This window comes from Leguminivora glycinivorella, chromosome 22 (genome assembly GCF_023078275.1).
Source record: "Leguminivora glycinivorella isolate SPB_JAAS2020 chromosome 22, LegGlyc_1.1, whole genome shotgun sequence".
In the NCBI taxonomy this organism is placed as follows: Eukaryota; Metazoa; Arthropoda; class Insecta; order Lepidoptera; family Tortricidae; genus Leguminivora; species Leguminivora glycinivorella.
Genome location: NC_062992.1, coordinates 1,067,624 through 1,086,365, shown reverse-complemented (window position 1 = coordinate 1,086,365; position 18,742 = coordinate 1,067,624). Strand labels below are relative to the sequence as shown.

Sequence of the window (18,742 nt, the reverse complement as noted above, 5' to 3'; positions counted from 1 at the left end):
TTTTGTCTATCTGTTGTGCGTGCATAATTCTTGTACGATCAGTCGCAATACTCGCAAAAGAAAGCTGTTCTGGTAGATAAGAGATGGGTTGGTTATTTGCAACCACGCTCAGTTGCCCATTGCTTAGTAATGCGTGGTTGATTGTCCTATAACTGGTTTGCAACAGGCCTCGTTTTATCGCGGATTTCTTGGCATCCTTTTCCATCCTCAAAGGACCAAAAGAGACGGAATTCTCCGTTACTTAAAATAGAAGCTTTGAAATTGATAGGATTTAATGGTAGTGTTCATTTAGCTTGCACGTGGCTCTTTCAGCGTAAGTTGACACATCCGTCCTAAAATAGGGCTCCAATGCAAAGTGCGTTCACCCTTCACAAGTACCTGGGACTCCAGATAACGGCAGTGTCTTTGTTCTAAAGGTAGTCGTTAGGCGCTTTTCTAAAGGTCTGATCAAAAGCTTTGTAAGTTTTATCGATCCTTTTGAAATTCAATCTATTTGATCTTTGTTGTCCTTTAGTGTTTGTCCGTTTTAGTACAAATTAGAAACATGATAAACCGGTTGATATATTTTGTTTTTAGCATCGCATTTGACATTAAATTCAAATGATAATCGTACTTGCGAACCTGTTCCGTTGGCTTGCCAGTTATTTTAAGATTTTATGAGATTCGAAATGAATCCAAGGTGGAACGCAGAACGAATACATATTTCGCAAAATTTGTATTCGTGAGAGTCACACAAGGCAACCCTCTTTGTATATTTTATAAATACAGTAAACAATTATCTCTCTTCTCCATAACAACGAAATTGTGAAAAGATGCAAGTGGGTTTGGCAGCCTCAATGTTTTGAATCGCTTCTGTAGTTTGAGTGCTCCAATGTGAGTGGCATACAAAACAGTCTGTTGCCCGATTTGTTGGTCGACTACTCTCGAGCACGTGGAGAGGACGTGATGCGAGCGAGAAAGAGCTACTTACGGGAGTGAGACGGAGAGAAAACATCTGGGACGATGCTTTTAGCTACACTTTTTCTGTTATTTTTTTAGTTCGTTGACAATACATATATGACAATGATGAAAATACATTATAAGTAAATCAGTGAGTCATTAAGCCGTGAAGAAAATGGTTTTAGTAATCATTGTCAAACATTGCCTTGTTATCTGTTTTGTTCTACATTTCATGCGAGGTTGTTTACTTCAGTGATTCAATTCTTATAGAAAAAAAAACATGGCGATAAACTGTATTTAAATAGAGTATAAGCAACCTGATATTGATATAAATAGTAGTGTATTCAAGGGACTGGATGTTGGATGGAATTGGCAACCAGTCCCGAGGCTCAGCAGGTCAATGAACGCGAGGATTCATGTCCGAGCCTACGAATATGAAACAAAATGGCCGCGAGTTTTCACTTTTTAATAACGGCGTCAAAATTGCCACAGACAATGAAAAGTTTTTTTTGCAATCGTGATGTGATTTAACGGAAATGGAAATTCTTTGAATCTTATTTGTCTGTCTGTCTGTCTGTCTGTCTGTCTGTCCGTCTGTCCGTCTGTCTGTCTGTCTGTCTGTTTGTCTGTCTGTGTGTGTGTCTGTCTGTGGCATCGTAGCTCCCGAACGGATGAACCGATTTAGATTTAGTTTTTTCTGTCTGAAAGCTGAGTTAGTCGGGAGTGTTCTTAGCCATGTTTCATGAAAATCGGTCCATTATGACGCGGTCGGGGGTTTTTTCAAAATTTTAATTTTGTGGTTAGGTTATTCTTAGAGCGGAATGTTTTATTATATTGCAAAAACATTAAATTTCTAATATGGTTTGATACAATAGAGTCTGTGCGGAAATAGAAGATGTATTAGATCCCATATGTACATTACTTTAACATTACAGTGCAGTGTGTAAATTCGTTAGTATGTGTTTAATTTGTAGGTATTTTTTTATTCACGTGTCTTCGTCGCCATGTTGTTTTTCGACCATTATTGGAAACGGCATTAATCGGGCGCCATGTCAAAAGGTTAATATTTTACAATTAATTCCATTATGACCACTATGACTCATTATCCACTGCGATTGTCGATGTAATATAATTAAATTTTGCGCAATAGTTTTAACTTTGATTACCGTTTTAATAGAAAACCAAGTTTCTAACAAACGTCAAATATCCTACGCTACCAACAAAAGTTACTAAGAAACAAATTTAGTTTTAATGTTAAACATATAATTAGTAAGTATACATAAATATTATAATAAATGTAATATGTTTATAACAGTAATTAAACAATCGTTACTATTTACATTGCTCGTTCTACAAGGCCATAATTGTAATAACAAATGCTTCTAATCCCACTCCTGCACACTTTACCTTTGGACATGCATAAACATAGTGATCTGATCAAGATAACAACCTTATACTCATATCCATACGTTATATAGTAGTATAATAATGCACCACGCCAGTACTTCGTGTTAGCAATGCTAAGTTTTAAATGAAGTCTAGTTTACAATTCGTTAAAACACGCTATGGCAACGTGACCTGAGGAATGCATTTTTTAATGCTTCGTGCTATTACTATGTAACTGCCATTGTTAGGCGCGCTCTTAACTGGCCGTTTATGTTTTAATATCTATAGGTCTAGTACCTACAAATGTTCAGCTTGAGTTCAGATTGGACCTATCAAGTCAAGTGCAAAAATATGTATCGAAAAATCGTCTCATAAATATGTCACTGCGCTCTTTTCATATCGGATTAAGATGCAATGGGACATCTTTTACACTTGACTATACCTTTGTTTATGTGCTCTCTGTACTTTTTCTAAGAATTTCTTCTAGTGTTATGAGCGTTAAAGCAATGCTTTTCATCTACAGACGGATTTATCCGAGCCTTAGACGACTTTACTAAGAATTTTCAGGTTTCTCTTATAAATATTCCATTGCTTTGATGACACAAGCTAGTTTGCTTGGACAATATTTTACTTGCAGTGCTTATTCTGTTACTATTAAACAGTTAGCTCAATTAATTAAGTTGTAAGGAATATAGTTTTTCCTTGTTGACTCTGTGAACTTTAAAATAATGTGTTGCTAATGTTAATCTTAACATTTGTGATTTTCATCGGCCTCTTTTAGCGCATGCAAAATCAAGGCTATATTTAGCTCTGAGCTCTATTTTTTATAGTAATTTAGAATTTATGATTTCGTAATTTTCGCTCCTGACTATGAGCGTCGAGACTTGGCAATGACATAAATATCGGTTACATTGATTATAATTCCTGTCAATGCTAAGGATTGTTTACAAATTACAATTCATTTGATAAGGTACAGAATTCGTTGACACTTATCTCCATAGAAATATTAAGACGTTGAGAGAAGAATTTTATTATAATGTGCCTTTTTGTCCTAATTTATATCAAATAACCAATAATGTGATGATAAGTAATAGACGACCTTATGTTATCATAATTGTATTTGTTGAAAAATAAATATCTTTATGACTTTATTGTGTAGGCTACGGCTTCAAGATTGTTCGAGGGTGAATGCCCTGTTTCACAAAACAGGTCAAACCTTTTATGTTTTTGTCGGTAACTGTTTACGCGCCGTGAAACATCTTTATAAATGCAATTTATGAATATTAAGTTGCACAAGGATAATGCAATGTGTAATTCAATAATCTTATGTTCTTCACACGGCTTAGTTGCCTTGAACGCGTTCTGCCCATTGATACTTGAGATGTCCTCTCAAGTTACCCCGCAACAAGTACAACAACGTCCAGTAGCTGTAAATATTTGTCATCCTACCCATAATCCGATTAGTACCTTGTTGACGTACCTTTATTACCTCTACACATTTCCTACTGCGTAAAAATAGAATCGACTGCGCAATAACTTGGATTTAACTTGAATTAATATTAAGTTACAATTATAGAGAAACATGTTTTTTTTTTGAACTGCGACATATTTAAATGAGTTTTACTGTCGACATTTAATCAACCGAATAACAAATATGCAGCTGGCACAGTACTGATAACTTTCCATTGTAATACAAATAACAGTTCGTTTAGGCGCCATGTTGCTCGTTCTATATCACGCTCGTAAACTGTAACACACACTAGCTCTTGCGAGTTATTTAGAAGCGCGAATACAGCCATAGATATAAAAACACAAAATGTCTACTAATAATAGGTTTTTGAGTTGTCAGATTGCTTTCACTCCGTGTTCGCGTGGCTCCATTTAGCAAATATCGCAAACCCACAACCACTATTTCGTAAGACTCTAAATCAAAAAGCCACCAAGGCACCCAGTCAGGGTAATAAACATACTTACGCAATGTTGTCTAGATATTTCAGAGTCCTGACGTTCGATTTTATTGTTCCAGTTATGCGAGAAGCTGGAGATTGGCGCCGAGTCAGACTACTTCGGGCTCCGCGTGTGCCCCGCCTCGGGGCCGAGTCGCTGGCTCAACCTGCGGAACCCACTCGACCCTCACCGCATTCCCGGCGGCCGTCTGGACCTCAGAGTCAAGTTCTGGGTCCCTCCCCATCTCCTGATCAACGAGCCCACCCGCCACCAGTTCTATCTCCACGCCAAACTGGACCTTACTGAAGGCAGACTTGTAGTCGCCGATCAAGAAGTAGCCAGAAGAATTGTAGCCTACATAGCGCAAGCTGAGACTGGCGACTGCGACACAGAAATGCCTCCAATTGATATTTACGCTGAATGCGACAAAATCGGACCTCAAGGCGAGAAGCCTGAGGATCATTTGGAGAAAATCATCGAATACCACTGTGAGATAGCGGGCATGCGCGCCTCGCAGGCGGAGTACAGGCTTCTTAAAGAAATTTCGAAGCTGGAGTCGTTCGGAGAGGAGCTGTTCTTCTGCAAGCCAGTGACGCAGTTCAATAACGCTCACAACCTGTACAGTCACCTGCTGTACCACGCTCAGCAGGTCGAGGAGCCTAAGACAAGGGACGATCAGGAGATAGACGGGAGCGGGACGGTCGGTTGCCTAGCGACGGGGCAGACTGGCGCGGGTTGTGGATGCAGGCTTAGCACGTGTGTGGGTGTGGGCCCACATGGCATTGTGGTCTATCGCCCCGCCTGCAATGGCGAACAGGAGATCGGAGTTGAAAAGCAAAGGTAAGACTTGTGTCTAAATACTTTATTCAGGGTCCTTAATGCTATATGCGCAACTTGTTTTGTATGTTTTTTTTTCTATCACAAACACAGTGGATTTAACCCCTTTTAAAGGCAAATTCTTTAAGCTTATGATAAGCATAATCTGTTTTATTAAACTATGTTATCAGTTGAGTGTGGGTAATGTGGGTATCGGTATATTTACTAGTATTAATAAGGCCAGATGTGTTATTATTGTTTTATATAAGGGAATGTGAAAAATACGTATAGATTCCCGAGTCAAGTATGATAAAAAAATATATAGCTATAGATACCTACGTTATTTACATATTACGTCAATCCCATATTTTAAATGCTAATGAAGGATATTATTGAAAAGTTAGCGCAAATTGTTTACATCAACTTCAGTTCTATGCACTACTTTTAATTCATAGTCCACAAAACTTAAGAAACAGATGTACAGTTTTGTTTTGCAATATTACTGCACTAGTGCACTAAAGTCGCATAATATTAGTAAAATTAGAACGTCTCTTGCGTAAACAAATTCAACAAATCAATTCATATACAGATTTCCTTTGTGTGATATTGCGATAGCAGAGATGTCAGGCAAACAGCTAGTCTGATAAGATAAAACGCTAACAGGATCTTTCTAGTCGTCCTCTAAAATAATGAACAAAGAGATATGTTCGTCAAAATGTCACACATGAGCACATGACTTAGTTTCCTACATTAGAATCTGGCTGGAATTCAAATTTGCCTCACTCAGTCACTTTTCAGTTAATAGTTTGTATTGCTGCATTAGACATGACATTCACGATTAAACTACCTACATCCGATATTATGATAATGTTGATCATATCCGGTTACAATACAGTAATGACAAAAACATTGACAATTACCTGCATATTTTAAAAACATTAATAGATTGCGAGTATAGTAATTGTTTTAAAAACGCCTTTCTAATCACTGAATGTAATTATATCTAGATTGTAACAAAGCAAGTCCTTGTCAATTACGATAAAACAAATTAAACCTTGTACTAGTAAACCTGTAGCCAAATATCTTAAATGCGTTTTCACATTATCCGATCCGATATCGGATGTAGGACTGATATCCCATACATTTAAGCCGCCATCTTTGATTTTTGCCTTTGTAATCCTTCCGACATCTGATATCGGATCGGATAATGTGAAAACGCACTAAGGGCTACGCCTCGAGGACTTGAGGTGCCTAAGAATTGGCAAACAAATTTTTTGTTTTACTTGATCTCGATGACACGAAGCAGAAATAGCCAAATATTAATCTAAACCTTTTATCTTTCCAGCATCCCGTACACAGCAATACACCGCGCGCAGCCGATGCGTCGCAACTTCCAGCTGACATACGTCACAGGAGAGGGCCACGAGGCCACGCTTCACGTCAAGATGGCGACCTCAGGGCAGGCGGGAGCAGTGTACCGGGCTGTCACCGAGCGACACGCGTTCTACTGCTGCGAGACAGTGAGGAGTGACGTCACGGAGCAGTTCATTAGAGATCTGAAGGTGATTGTCTTTTAATATTGTCTTCGATTACCGCGATAGTTACTCATGAAATAAAACTATGGCTTTTGCACATTGTAATTTTTCCTCAGTCACCCGTTGACCGCGAACGCTGTAAAGAGTTCGAAACGTCGGGATGAATTTTAAATTCATTATACGCGATTGAATCCGTTTCCATAGTTTTATTTCGTATTGTCTTTTGTTTTTTTGGGAGTGAGGACGCGACAAAAACAGGATGGCCGTGTCGGTGGGCATGGTTTACTCTATGGTCAAAATTGAAATAAATCTGTACGCTTTCAGCTATTGCCGAGTGATGAAAGAGTAATTTCGTAATGTTATGAGAAAGTTGATTTAATAATAGAGATATAATTTACTGGTTAAATTTAAAAAAAAATGAGGACGCGTGACATTCAGGATGGCCGTGTCGAAACATGTTACGGAGGTTACCTAGGTTTGTCTCATCGACCAAGTCTAGTTCAGTAGTTCTTATTGACAGTAGAATCCTCAGTAGCGTATAGTAAGCTTCACGGCCCGTAGTTAAAAACATAAACGCTGTTGCAACCGCATTTATGGACATTAATAATAAATTTTCAACAACAAAACTATAATTCATGCATTTATGATGCATTTATATTAATTTACGAGTAACTTACTATAAAATATTGAGTAAGGTCGCTTGAAACGTGATGTTTGTTTGAGACGCAATACGAGAAGTATACGCTTGCAGAAACTGATAGCACTGTTCTGACATTTATGGCATTGTATTTATAAGAAACTAGCTTTTTTCACGGCTTATCTCGCGTTAGAAAGAGACAAAAAGTAGCCTATGTCACTCTCCATCCCTTCAACTATCTCCACTTAGAAAATCATGTCAATTCGTCGCTCCGTTTTGCCGTGAAAGACGGACAAACAGACAGACAGACACGCTTTCCCATTTATAATATTAGTATGGATGGATGCATTAGAATTCAGATGTTTACATTATCTGCACGTGGTCTAAGGATCTATCTGTAGTAAGTACTATACCTACATAAACATATCTAATATTGATGTTATCAATTCATTACATCATATTCAATTCACTTTATCTATATTTCTAGATCAAAATATGGTATGATCAACGGTCAAGTACTTAGTTATTATATGCTAATAGTGCTAATAGTTATTTGTTATACAAGGGGGCAAAGTTGTATTTTAACGCCGAGTGTGGAATTGAAAAACGAGCAAGTGAAAGGATTCTATAGTTGAACCACGAGCAAAGCGAGTGGTTCGAGAATAGAATCCTGAACTTGCGAGTTTATTAACACACGAGAAGTAAAATACATTTGCACCCGAGTGTAACACAAAACTTTTCCCCTCACTATAGCGAGGAAACTACAACGCAAAAAACGCGTTTATCACTGCTTCCAGTAGTTCCACAGGTAGTAAATCATCTTCATCACTAGATTCACCTACTTTTATCAATTTTAAAGCAGTTAATTTTACTTTATTCAAGGTCAAATTACTTTGCCCACTAGTGGGTAAAATGCGTTTTTACCCGCTGCTATTAAAGGACAAAACACGTGTTTCCGAGCTAGTGAGGGGAAAAAAGAATACATTGTTGCATATTGTCTTTACAACACTTATTGACCGAGCGTAAGCGAAGGTCTACAATGTTTAATAGTTATAAACGGATAGGGTTGCCAGACGGTCGGGATTCGGCGGGATTCTCCCGATTTTTAACATGTGTTCCCGAATCCCGACAAATTAGAAAATGTCCCGATTTCTCGAAATACTCTAAAATTTCAAATTCCAAACTAGAATCAAATTATTTTTCTGGGTCGACCGTAAAGCAAGTACCGTACGCGGTACGGTGCGGTACGTTTTTTAAAATATTTTGGTTGCTCATCGTGGGTGTCATTTCAATGAACGAATTTCTTGGACACTACATTCTATACCGGTTAATGGGTCAATACTGTGGGACTTCGTTAAATGAAGTCTTTCGTCCCGTCCTCGAGAGCACTGGCTTCTACATAAATATCATGGATAACATCAAGCTATTGTCAGAATAAAGTTGAAAGATCGTATTATTAAAAAAAATCTGACCGACCGACCGGCGACTGTTTTGTCGCCGTGTGCGCACTTGCATTGAAACCAATAGGGAAGGAGACAGTTGCGTCGCAGGCCTGTCTCCGAACCCTGCGACAAAAAAGTTGCGTCGCAACGTGTGCGCACCTTGATACTAGCCCATAGACCGAGCGACGGACACAAAACAGTTGCGTCTCCCGTCTGTGGGGGCCCTAATTCCACAGGTGGTAAATCATCTTTATTACTAGATTCACCTACTTTTATCAATTTTAAAGCAGTTAATTTGACTTTATTCAAGGTCAAATTACTTTACCCACTAGTGGATAAAATGCGTTTTTACCCGCTGGTATTAAAGGACAAAACACGTGTTTCCGAGCTAGTGAGGGGAAAAAGTTTGTATTATGACATTTGAGGCACACCTCTACCTAGAATTTTTTTTACTTGAATAATTATATATATATATTTACCCTTATCTCCGAAACTACTAAGCGTAAAATTTTCAAAAAAATACACGAGATAGTTTGCAATCTATAGATTACAGGAAAACCTATTACAAATCTACAGTAAAGCGGAAGTCGGACGTAAAAGAAAAAAACTCAAATTACGAATTTCACTCACTGCCGCTGCAATAAGGAGTTACCAAATATCTTGAAATTGTGTGAGCGCATTTTGGTCATTCTCCGACATATATATAAATTCATTTCTGTTTCGTTTTGTTAAAAATATCGATTATTCGCAAAAATGTCTTAAGTTCCTACTAAAAAGGAGGCGCTTAAGCCCTTGTAGTGTACGGAACCCTTGCTACGCGAGTACAACTCGCACTTGGCCGGCTTTTTTTTCTTTTCCCGACTTGAGACCTGAAATCCCGAAAAAAATATTTTTTTCCCCGATAATCGGGTAATTCGATCTGGCAAGCCTATAAACGGACATAAGACGAAACACCACCTATACACAATACAATAATGAGTAGGTACTATCGTAGATCTATATATGTAGTATGGTACATGGGGTAAATTTCGACTTCCCGGCAATTTTAATTAATAACATATGGAACTCGAGTTCATAGTGTAAAACATAGAAAAAAACGATCAGTTAAAATTATCCCCCAGTCGAAATTGTCCCTCTGTATAAGGATACGCGTTTTAAAACTGATATACCCAAAAGACTAAAAGTTGTAAATAACATTTTTGGAACTGAAAAAAGACTTACCACGCATTATTTACAATAATTATAAGGGACATGGTAAATGTCAAACAGAAACGAATTAATGATGTTAATTAAACGAATATTAAAAACCAAGTCGAACTTTGCACCCGGTTGTTATTCAAAAGACACACCTTCTTTTACAATTGTTCTTTTCACGAAGAAAAAGTTAAGTAAATACACATCCATACTAATATTATAAATGGGAAAGTGTGTGTCTGTTTGTTTGTCTTTCACGGCAAAACGGAGCGACGAATTGACGTGATTTTTTAAGTGGAGATAGTTGAAGGGATGGAGAGTGACATAGGCTACTTTTTGTCTCTTTCTGACGCGAGCGAAGCCGTGGGCAAAAGCTAGTTGTATTATATTCACAAAACACAAGGTTTGACCCTTGTTTTGCTCTATTTCTATTTCCTTTTGGATAAATAGTAATTAAGGTTGCCCTGCATTTTTAAGATAGACTGTCTTTTTTTTTAGGTGTTTTGGCCTCGTTTTTATTACGACCTCGTTTCAGCTCGTCTGTTAAACGTTTGTCTCAGGGTGTAAAAACTAAAGCAATATTAAAATCATTTCATGTTTTGCTTTTGGGTGTTATACTGTCCTAAATTAAACTGTTTGTTTCATTGTTTACATTACTGATTGTCCACTACTCATAAATAAAATAGACTTGTGGTTCACAAATAGTTAATTTAAACTATAACAGGAAGGAACCAATGGAAAGTTACTGACTAGTTTGATGAATCCTGATGTTCTCTGTATTACATTCTGAATATACTTTATGAAATTACGTTTAAGTTTTATCTATATTTATACTACTTAGAAACAGGACCATCGCATAATACTTTTAAGAACAATAGGAGCGTAGTTGTATATTTCTTTATTATCTTCAAGATTTCTACTCATATTTAGATATATTTTCTAACACGACTCTTTAAATGTTAGCGTTTAGTTTGCGCTATGGAAAAAGGCATTGCTGTAGGTACAGTCAGCTGCAGAGAAAAGTAGACCCCCTTGCATACAGTACAGTAGCTTTAACTTAGACTATATCATTACTTGCTTATAAAAAGCAATAGTCTATTGCCGCGTATTTTTAGTCTATGTAACTTCTAGATAAGAATAGCTCAGGAGTCTCAGGACCGGGACAAGTAGGTAGCGCAAGAGAGGCATATGCTCAGCACTAGGCTATAATGGGCTAATATGATAAGTCTTTGCAAATCTAATCCTACAACTCCTCCTACATGATGTAAATAAGGTCCTAACTGGATAAGTAACTTAATAGCTAGCAGTGATCGATAAAGGGCCGAATCAGGGCTCGGATACCGGTTAAATTTTCAGACCGTTATGATGTGCGCCAATTAAAAACCTTTAATATTCGTTTTTGCTCGAAAAACCGCTATTTTCAAATCGGTTTTTAGGGGAACGCTTTCATAAAGGTTTCGTCCGATTAACCGGTTTAGAACAAAATAAACCGGTTTATTCCGCAGCATACTTTTCTAACCAAACAAAAATATCGCTGCGTGAACGTAGGTATTTACGTGGCGCGCGTGCGTCTCGTCGCTCTTCGAATTACCGGTTTATTTCGGTTAAAATAATGTTTTCATAACGTTCGCGTTCTTTAGAAAGTTCAGAGTAAAATTGAAATGAACCGGTTTTTACCGGTAAAAAATAAACCGGTTCCGAGCCTTGGTTGAAATTACGTTTTTGTGTAATGAATTAAGGTCCTAAAGTCGTTCTCGATTGTTGCAGGGCACAATAGCGTCGATCTTCAACGACTCGACGACGCTAGGACGGCGCTACGTGTTCGACATCCGGCGCACGTGCCGCGAGGTGCACGACGGCGCGCGCCGCGCCGCGCACGCCGCCGACCGCGAGCCGCGCCCGCGCAGGCGGGACGAGGGGACTGACCACAAGGTGAGAACAACACATACATATAATCACCATACACATCGGGGTTTTGGGAGCGGGAATGATTTACACTAGCCCAAAAATGGTGGAAACGATAAAAGATAAACATTACTTTAACATTTCTAGGTACATTTGGAGCCAGTTACATAGTTAAATATACATACATACATACAATCACACCTGCATCCCATAAAGGGGTAGGCAGAGCACATGAAACTGCTAAAGCTTCAGGGCCACTCTTGGCAAATAAGGGGTTAAAAGAAAACGAAACTGTGGCATTGCAGTGCCAGCCTCTCGCCTACACCACAATTTAACCCATATCCCACAGTCGACTTCTACGACACCCACGGGAAGAAAGGGGGTGATAAAATTCTTAACCCGTCACCACACGGTAAACAATATAAACGATTATTTAACCCTGGCAGATCCGCCACCACACTGTCTCCCCGGTGGTATCTGTGGCCCAGTAGCCGAGAATTTGTACGACACGAAACGAAAACGGAACGCCGCGAAAGGTAGTCTGGCTCTGTCACGCCAATACGCAAGGGCGATAGAAATAGATATCTACGAGCGTTGGCCGACCCACCGGCCACCAGTTCGTCTTGTCAGATATGCCGAAATTTTCCTAATCTTAAAAGCGATACTTGCCTACAACGCCATTTGTTGATAATTTCGTGAAGCTATAAAAATGTATATCCTTTGCCCTATTTGAGACGTATTTTATTGACTTTAACCCTTAAATCGACAAGGAAAAAAAATCTTGAAAAAATGGGGTTGCATCTGTTTTTTGAAGTTATTATGTGATAATTAATTGTAGAAAAATCATAAAAATAGTTTTGAAAAAAACCTATGTCAAGTATGTTGGACATTGCCAGGTTTGCTGTAATGATGGCGTCAGGATGGAGTTAGGAGAAGACGTGCAGTATTTTGGACAATGCCGAGTATACGGTATTTTATCCGCATACGGTTTTTTTATCAAATTATTTTGTTTTGCTAATTATAAAACACTTGTGTTTTTCCATAAGAACATCCTGTAATAAAAAATATATTGATATAATAAACTTGTGTCATCCAATTTTTTTGGAAGATAATTTCATAGCTTTTAAGGTGATCATATTTTTCCAGTTATTGACACATATATTTAACATAAAATTAAACGAGCCGAATGTCATAAGAAACAGTAACGTAGAAGCTATTGTTTGTATTATAAGCATGTGCATTTATCAAAAATTTCATAAGAAATTTCTATATTGAAATTGGCTCTTCCTTGTAACGGACTAATAGGGAAAGTACTCAGTAAAAGATTTTTTTTTTATCCATTTGGCTCAATAACCTGTAGTATACCAAATAACGAACTTGTTGAGGTTTTTAAATATCTAAAAATCATATATTATTGTTATTTACAATAAAAAAATCATAAAAAAAGAATTGTTTTTAATCTTCGTTTACTTGGCAACGTCCAACATACTGGACGTAGCAAAAGTATCGTGAACTTGACAACGGGTAAAATACTGCACACTGGACTTTTCAAGTGTCTAATACCCATAAAAACGACACCTTTTCGTGTTATTTAGACTGTGACTTATTAAATAATTATTGACATATTATATATTTTAACGCTGCATAATACTGTCCTACAAAAAAATAAAAACAGCTAGCAACGATATCAGTCAGTCGGATGCTTCCTAGTAAGGTCTGTGTTCTGTAGGACTTTGACACAAATATTAGGTCTCCACTGGTTTCTAATATTTTTTTATTTACTTAAAAATTAGTAAGGATTCACTTACGCTGCATAAAAAGTATTGATATGCTTTAATATTCGGTGTAGAATTTTTTACTTGGGATGTCTTGTATAGTGGACGTTGTCGATTTAAGGGTTAAAAACTTGTTTCTCGACGTCCTTTTATAGGCAACAAATCATCAATATCTAAAAATGAAACAATAATTCCAACAACATTACTATCTTATTACACATTGCTAACCTAACCCTTTCTTTGTCCACAGGAGTCCCGTGGCCGCTCGCGCAGCGGCGGCTCAACCCTCGCCTGCCGAGTGTGTATGGACAGCGCCATGGACACGCTTTTCCTGCCCTGCCGACACGTCGTCTGCTGCCAAGAATGCGCACCTAGGTAAATATCTAAATATTCTGTTTATTCTATATAAAATATTAAAACAAAAAAGTTATCACCCGTCCGGTAGGACACCACCTTTTGCAACACCGGACCAATCACTCTTAACCAACTGAGATACTGACAAGTGGAAATCTTACCATTATTTCCTTTGAGTTGGCGCCTAGCGACATCTATCGAAAGGATTTTATAACTTAACAATACTGGAGTGTTGAGTTCACAGATGTCATATAAACCATAGATCAAGCAAACGTATCTACTTAGCATGTCAAATGAACTCAGTGAAATCCACTGAGTTGTCCGTCTTTAATCGCAGCTTCCAGCTTTCGGGCGTCAATTTTTGTAAGTTGAAGTCAACAAAAACATTAAAAATGCCTCGTTACATGATATTTAATTGCAACAACATAAAACTTATCAACACTCAAGGGCCTGAGACATATTCAAAATCACAGGCAAGTAACAACTTCAGTACAAAATCTGACACGCTCGGCCGCCATACAAATAAATGAACTCGTTTCTTCTATCTAAATCTAATTCTGTGGTTGGGTTGTACTAACAGCAACACTCTGAACTAACCATCGGTAGACGCCCTTTTAATAAAGATTACAAATTTTTTAGAATTTATTTTCATAATTTTGTGGTGGTCGATTGACAGTATTGGTAATATGTTGCAAAAATGCATTGGCATTTGGCAACTTTTGTGGCCATCTAGTACTCAAACTTGTCCTCAACAAACTTTTTTTATTAACAAAAATTAACATTAACCTCTACATTGTTACAGGTGCGAGCGTTGCCCTCTCTGCCGCGGTGAAATCGAGAAGACTATGCACATCTTCCTGCCAATCGAGTACCAGAGGAGCGCCCTGCTCATTGACAAATGAGCATCGCACAACCGACGTTTTGCCCAAAATGTTCCGGCTGTCGATCCGGCGTGTCTGCGTGTGTGTCTAGTCAGCGAGTGTGACAACCCCCTGTAAAAAGTAAAAGCGTACTTCAGCGAGTGTGGCAACCCCTTTAAAAAGTAAAAGGGCTACTTCAGCGAGTGTGGCACCCCCTTTAAAAAGTAAAAGGGGTTACTTTATGGTCCCCCGTGGAAGACTGTGGAAGTATAATCAGACTGGTGTTTGAGACCTAATGGTCAAAAAGTGCATTTTTTTTACCTAAAATTAAGTTTGAATGTTCGTGGAAACGTACTTAAGTAAGCTAACAATGTAACCTTAGTTTGTAACTCCCTTCGTTTTAGAAGGGTGGATTAAAAAAAAGGAAAAATATTCGAAAATCAGGAAAAAGTATAGAATTAACTATGTGATAACTTTGTAGCAATAATTTTCTTTATTATTTTCTGTCTGACTGGGATTTTATTATGACTATGTTTGTATAAAAAATAAGAACTACCCTTTGCATTTTGTAAATTCTTGCCTTTATTGGACTCTACTTTGGATTTTTAAATTTTCCTTACTTTAAAGTTAATTATGTAAGTTAATTAAAACGTAAGACCCGTGGTCTGTAAGATTTAACAAATAAAAAGATATGAAAATAAACAATAATTATGTTACAACCTATGATGTCGTTTCATTGCAATTCATATGTCTATTCACTAGGTTAGTGTCCTAACCTAGGACCAATGTTAAATAATTAGGTCATTAACTGGGCTGATTGAGTAAGTTAAGTGTGAATTTAAAAGATGAGTGTGTCATCTGGGGCATATAAATTATAAATACATACACATGCATGCTAGACGTACCACTTGGAAACTTAGCAATGACTTAACATGGTCAAGGAGAATTTAGAAAATGGAGATCAGTGAGTACTGAGTATTACAATATATAATGGAGATAATCTCACTGACACTCCAAAGATTAGTATATGTTGGTATATGTATATGAGACAGCAGTCATACTTTCAGCAATAAAGGCGGCGTTATAATAAAAATGTAACTGTAACAAAGACTTAGTTGACTGCTCATAAAAAAAATTCGCGCCATTTCGACTGACAAAATGTGAGCGTTTGAGTATATCGTTTTTTTTTTAGTGTCACAAGACAAAATGGCGCTTGATTGTTTATGACCAAATTTTCTAATTGCAGTACACATTTTTTGTTTCCAGGTTGTTTTGAAAGGCAGATAAATTAAGGAAATGCTACATTTTTAATAGATTTCATTTATTATTTATCAAAATAATTTATAAAAGTTTTATAATTATGTCTGTATAATGTTTTCCTTCGTCTAATTAAAAGTATAAAAAAAATGTCTATGCCATTGATTGGTATTGCCAGATGAATATTTTTTTTTCTTTTTAGGGTAAAACTTAAATCAACACGGAACGTTAGGTGAGGCCCCATTTTATATATGTATTCCCCGAGAATAGGGGAATTTGATTATGATTGCATATGATTGACAATTTAAAAGTGATTATTGTAAGCCTATTTAAATAAATAATACATTGAATTTCATTGGGATATTACGCAAAATACTGCGTAGGGCGCGTTGCTAGCATATTATGAAGGTCTGAAGGGCCTTAGGCGAATCACATCACAGCAACGATCGACGTAACATTAGTATTAAGTATTACTCTGTCCTTGCACACAATTAACGTCAAGACTGGAATGATGTAACTGGGTGAAGTAGAAAAATCTGTTTGAAATTTCAATAAAGTGATGGCAAAGATATGGCGTGAACTTTGAGTGGCAGTAATGTCATACACATATTCACGCCTGTTTGCAAAAGGAGTAGGTACAGATCACGGAAATCCATTTGCTACGAACTTTGCGTCAATTCCGAGTAGGTACCTACATACTAATTTTATAGTGTCATATGTTTTGCTTTTCAAATAAAAATGAACGTGATCACATGTGTTATTTTTTAAATAAAGGATTTTTTTTCAAGATACTCTATGTTTTAACTCTAACATTTACGCCGTTCAGATAATACCTAATTACCTAGATGATACTAAAATCATTTGCCGCTGTTTTACACGTAACAATACCTGTAAGACCACATGGAACTCTGGGTTCCTTCACAACTTTTCCTGGAAGAAGCTCTCCTGAATAAATTTGGACCGGTGGACAGTGCACTTGATGCATTTCCTTCGGTGTATTTTTATTTAGATTGCGTTATTAGACTTATTAATAGAAAATAGTGCACGTACAGTTGATGCATTTTTATACTATTGTGTCTAGCTGTCTACAGCCTCGCGAAGTAGAGTAGAAATTGATTTTGTTTTTATCATGGCAACATCTACTGTTCTCATACAAAAGTGGCTACATGCAAAACGGTTTACATAGACGGTGGTGCTCCTATTAATTTCTACTCTATTTTGCCAGGCTGTACGACCGACCGCATTGCTCCGTTGTTGGTGCCTGACAGCGCAATAATGCACCATGCATTACTGCGCTGTCAGGCCGTCTCACAGCCGTAAAAAAATACTCTTTATTGCACACTTAAATACATAAAACGATACTAATAGGTAAACAACGGGCGGTCTTAACGCTCGCAAAAAAGCGATCTCTTCTAAACAACCTCAAGGTAAGGAAGCTGTCATATCAAATGTTCTACTAGATATAATATGGTCGATGATGGTTGTTAAATTGAGTATCAATAAATGTATAAGTTTTATTTAAAAATTATCAATCTAATCACACCAAAAGTAGTATTTAATAATTCGTCATAAAATAAAATTGGGGAGAAACAAATTTTAAGCTGGCTACATTTATTTACCATTCCATTTTGCACGAACGCAAGATGGCTGCCAATTTATGTGAATGCAAGGACAAGTAGTTTAGTGATATTTTCAACTAGTGTTATAAAACACTACAAATGTGATTTTTAGCGTTATAAATATATTACTAATATAGTGTTAACGCTCAGTTAATGTTTTCGTGCAATTTTTTATAAGTTATATTTGTTAAATCGTGTGTGCAATATTGCGTTGGATTTGTGGCATTTATAATGTTCTGTGTTGATTCGTGATTATTTATGCAGTGACAGCCCTTTTGGGCTGATATGATGCTTATTATTGGATGATATAGGGAGTTCCACGTAAGTACCATCAGTTTTATACTTACTTTTGTAAATCTTTTGATGTTTGTCGAACTGTTTCGTCAGTAACCTAATTGACTATATCGGGGTTTTAAGTTTATAGTGGCGTGGTGGCGCCGGGCTGCCGGCTGTCTAGCAGCTGTTTAATCCTCGAAGACGCCAGCCGTAAGCTGGGTTGTCGAAAACCTTAATGACCCTAGAATGTTCTGTTCAAACTTAGCTCGAAAGTTTAGTTATCTAGGAACAGATGTTTTAGTTCTTTGTTTGACAAGTGATTATGACTCTTTTGAAGCGTCATGAGCTCTTCATAAGTTGTTTGCTGGCTCACTAAAGGGTGTTGTTCCGTTTTTAATGTAAAACCGGCCGGGTGGTTGCAATCGATGTGGCTGCCGACCGCAGCTCCGACGCTCGTAATATCGTTGCTGAAGTTTTTTTCATCCATAAACAACTATATTACTATTCTATTTACTGAATACGCAGTTTATCTGACTTAGGTGGGAGGTTATCATAAATTTAAATGTTATGTATTAAACATTGATCTTTGATCTGTTTATTGTACCCATTTTCGTAGCTAGGTTGCTTGTATGATTTGAATATTAGAATTTCCATCATAAAACATTCATCACACCATACATGTTTCTTTTGGAATGTAGTAAAATAGTGTAATAATTGGTTGGAAGTCAGAATATTAAGTATTTCAATGAAAAAATGTTGTAATAGTATTTATTACATATACATCGATTTTTAGCCCCAAT

General features: G+C 37.2%; 1 protein-coding gene across 2 annotated transcripts in view; it reads left to right on the top strand.

The window, feature by feature from the left end:
* The window catches only part of LOC125237806 (E3 ubiquitin-protein ligase MYLIP-like), a 34,411-nt gene extending 18,898 nt beyond the window's left edge, over positions 1-15,513 (top strand). Inside the window, exons 1-6 of one of the 2 annotated variants that reach the window (XM_048144997.1) lie at positions 1,882-1,998; positions 4,352-5,112; positions 6,434-6,650; positions 11,664-11,828; positions 13,827-13,951; positions 14,733-15,513. In XM_048144997.1, coding sequence (XP_048000954.1) covers positions 1,897-1,998; positions 4,352-5,112; positions 6,434-6,650; positions 11,664-11,828; positions 13,827-13,951; positions 14,733-14,832 — 1,470 coding nt within the window. In that variant the 5' untranslated portion in view covers positions 1,882-1,896 and the 3' untranslated portion in view covers positions 14,833-15,513. Of the gene's footprint in view, positions 1-1,881; positions 1,999-4,351; positions 5,113-6,433; positions 6,651-11,663; positions 11,829-13,826; positions 13,952-14,732 lie in introns of those variants that run through there. The other variant, XM_048144998.1, reaches the window with a different exon arrangement.
* The last annotated feature ends 3,229 nt before the right edge of the window (positions 15,514-18,742 follow it).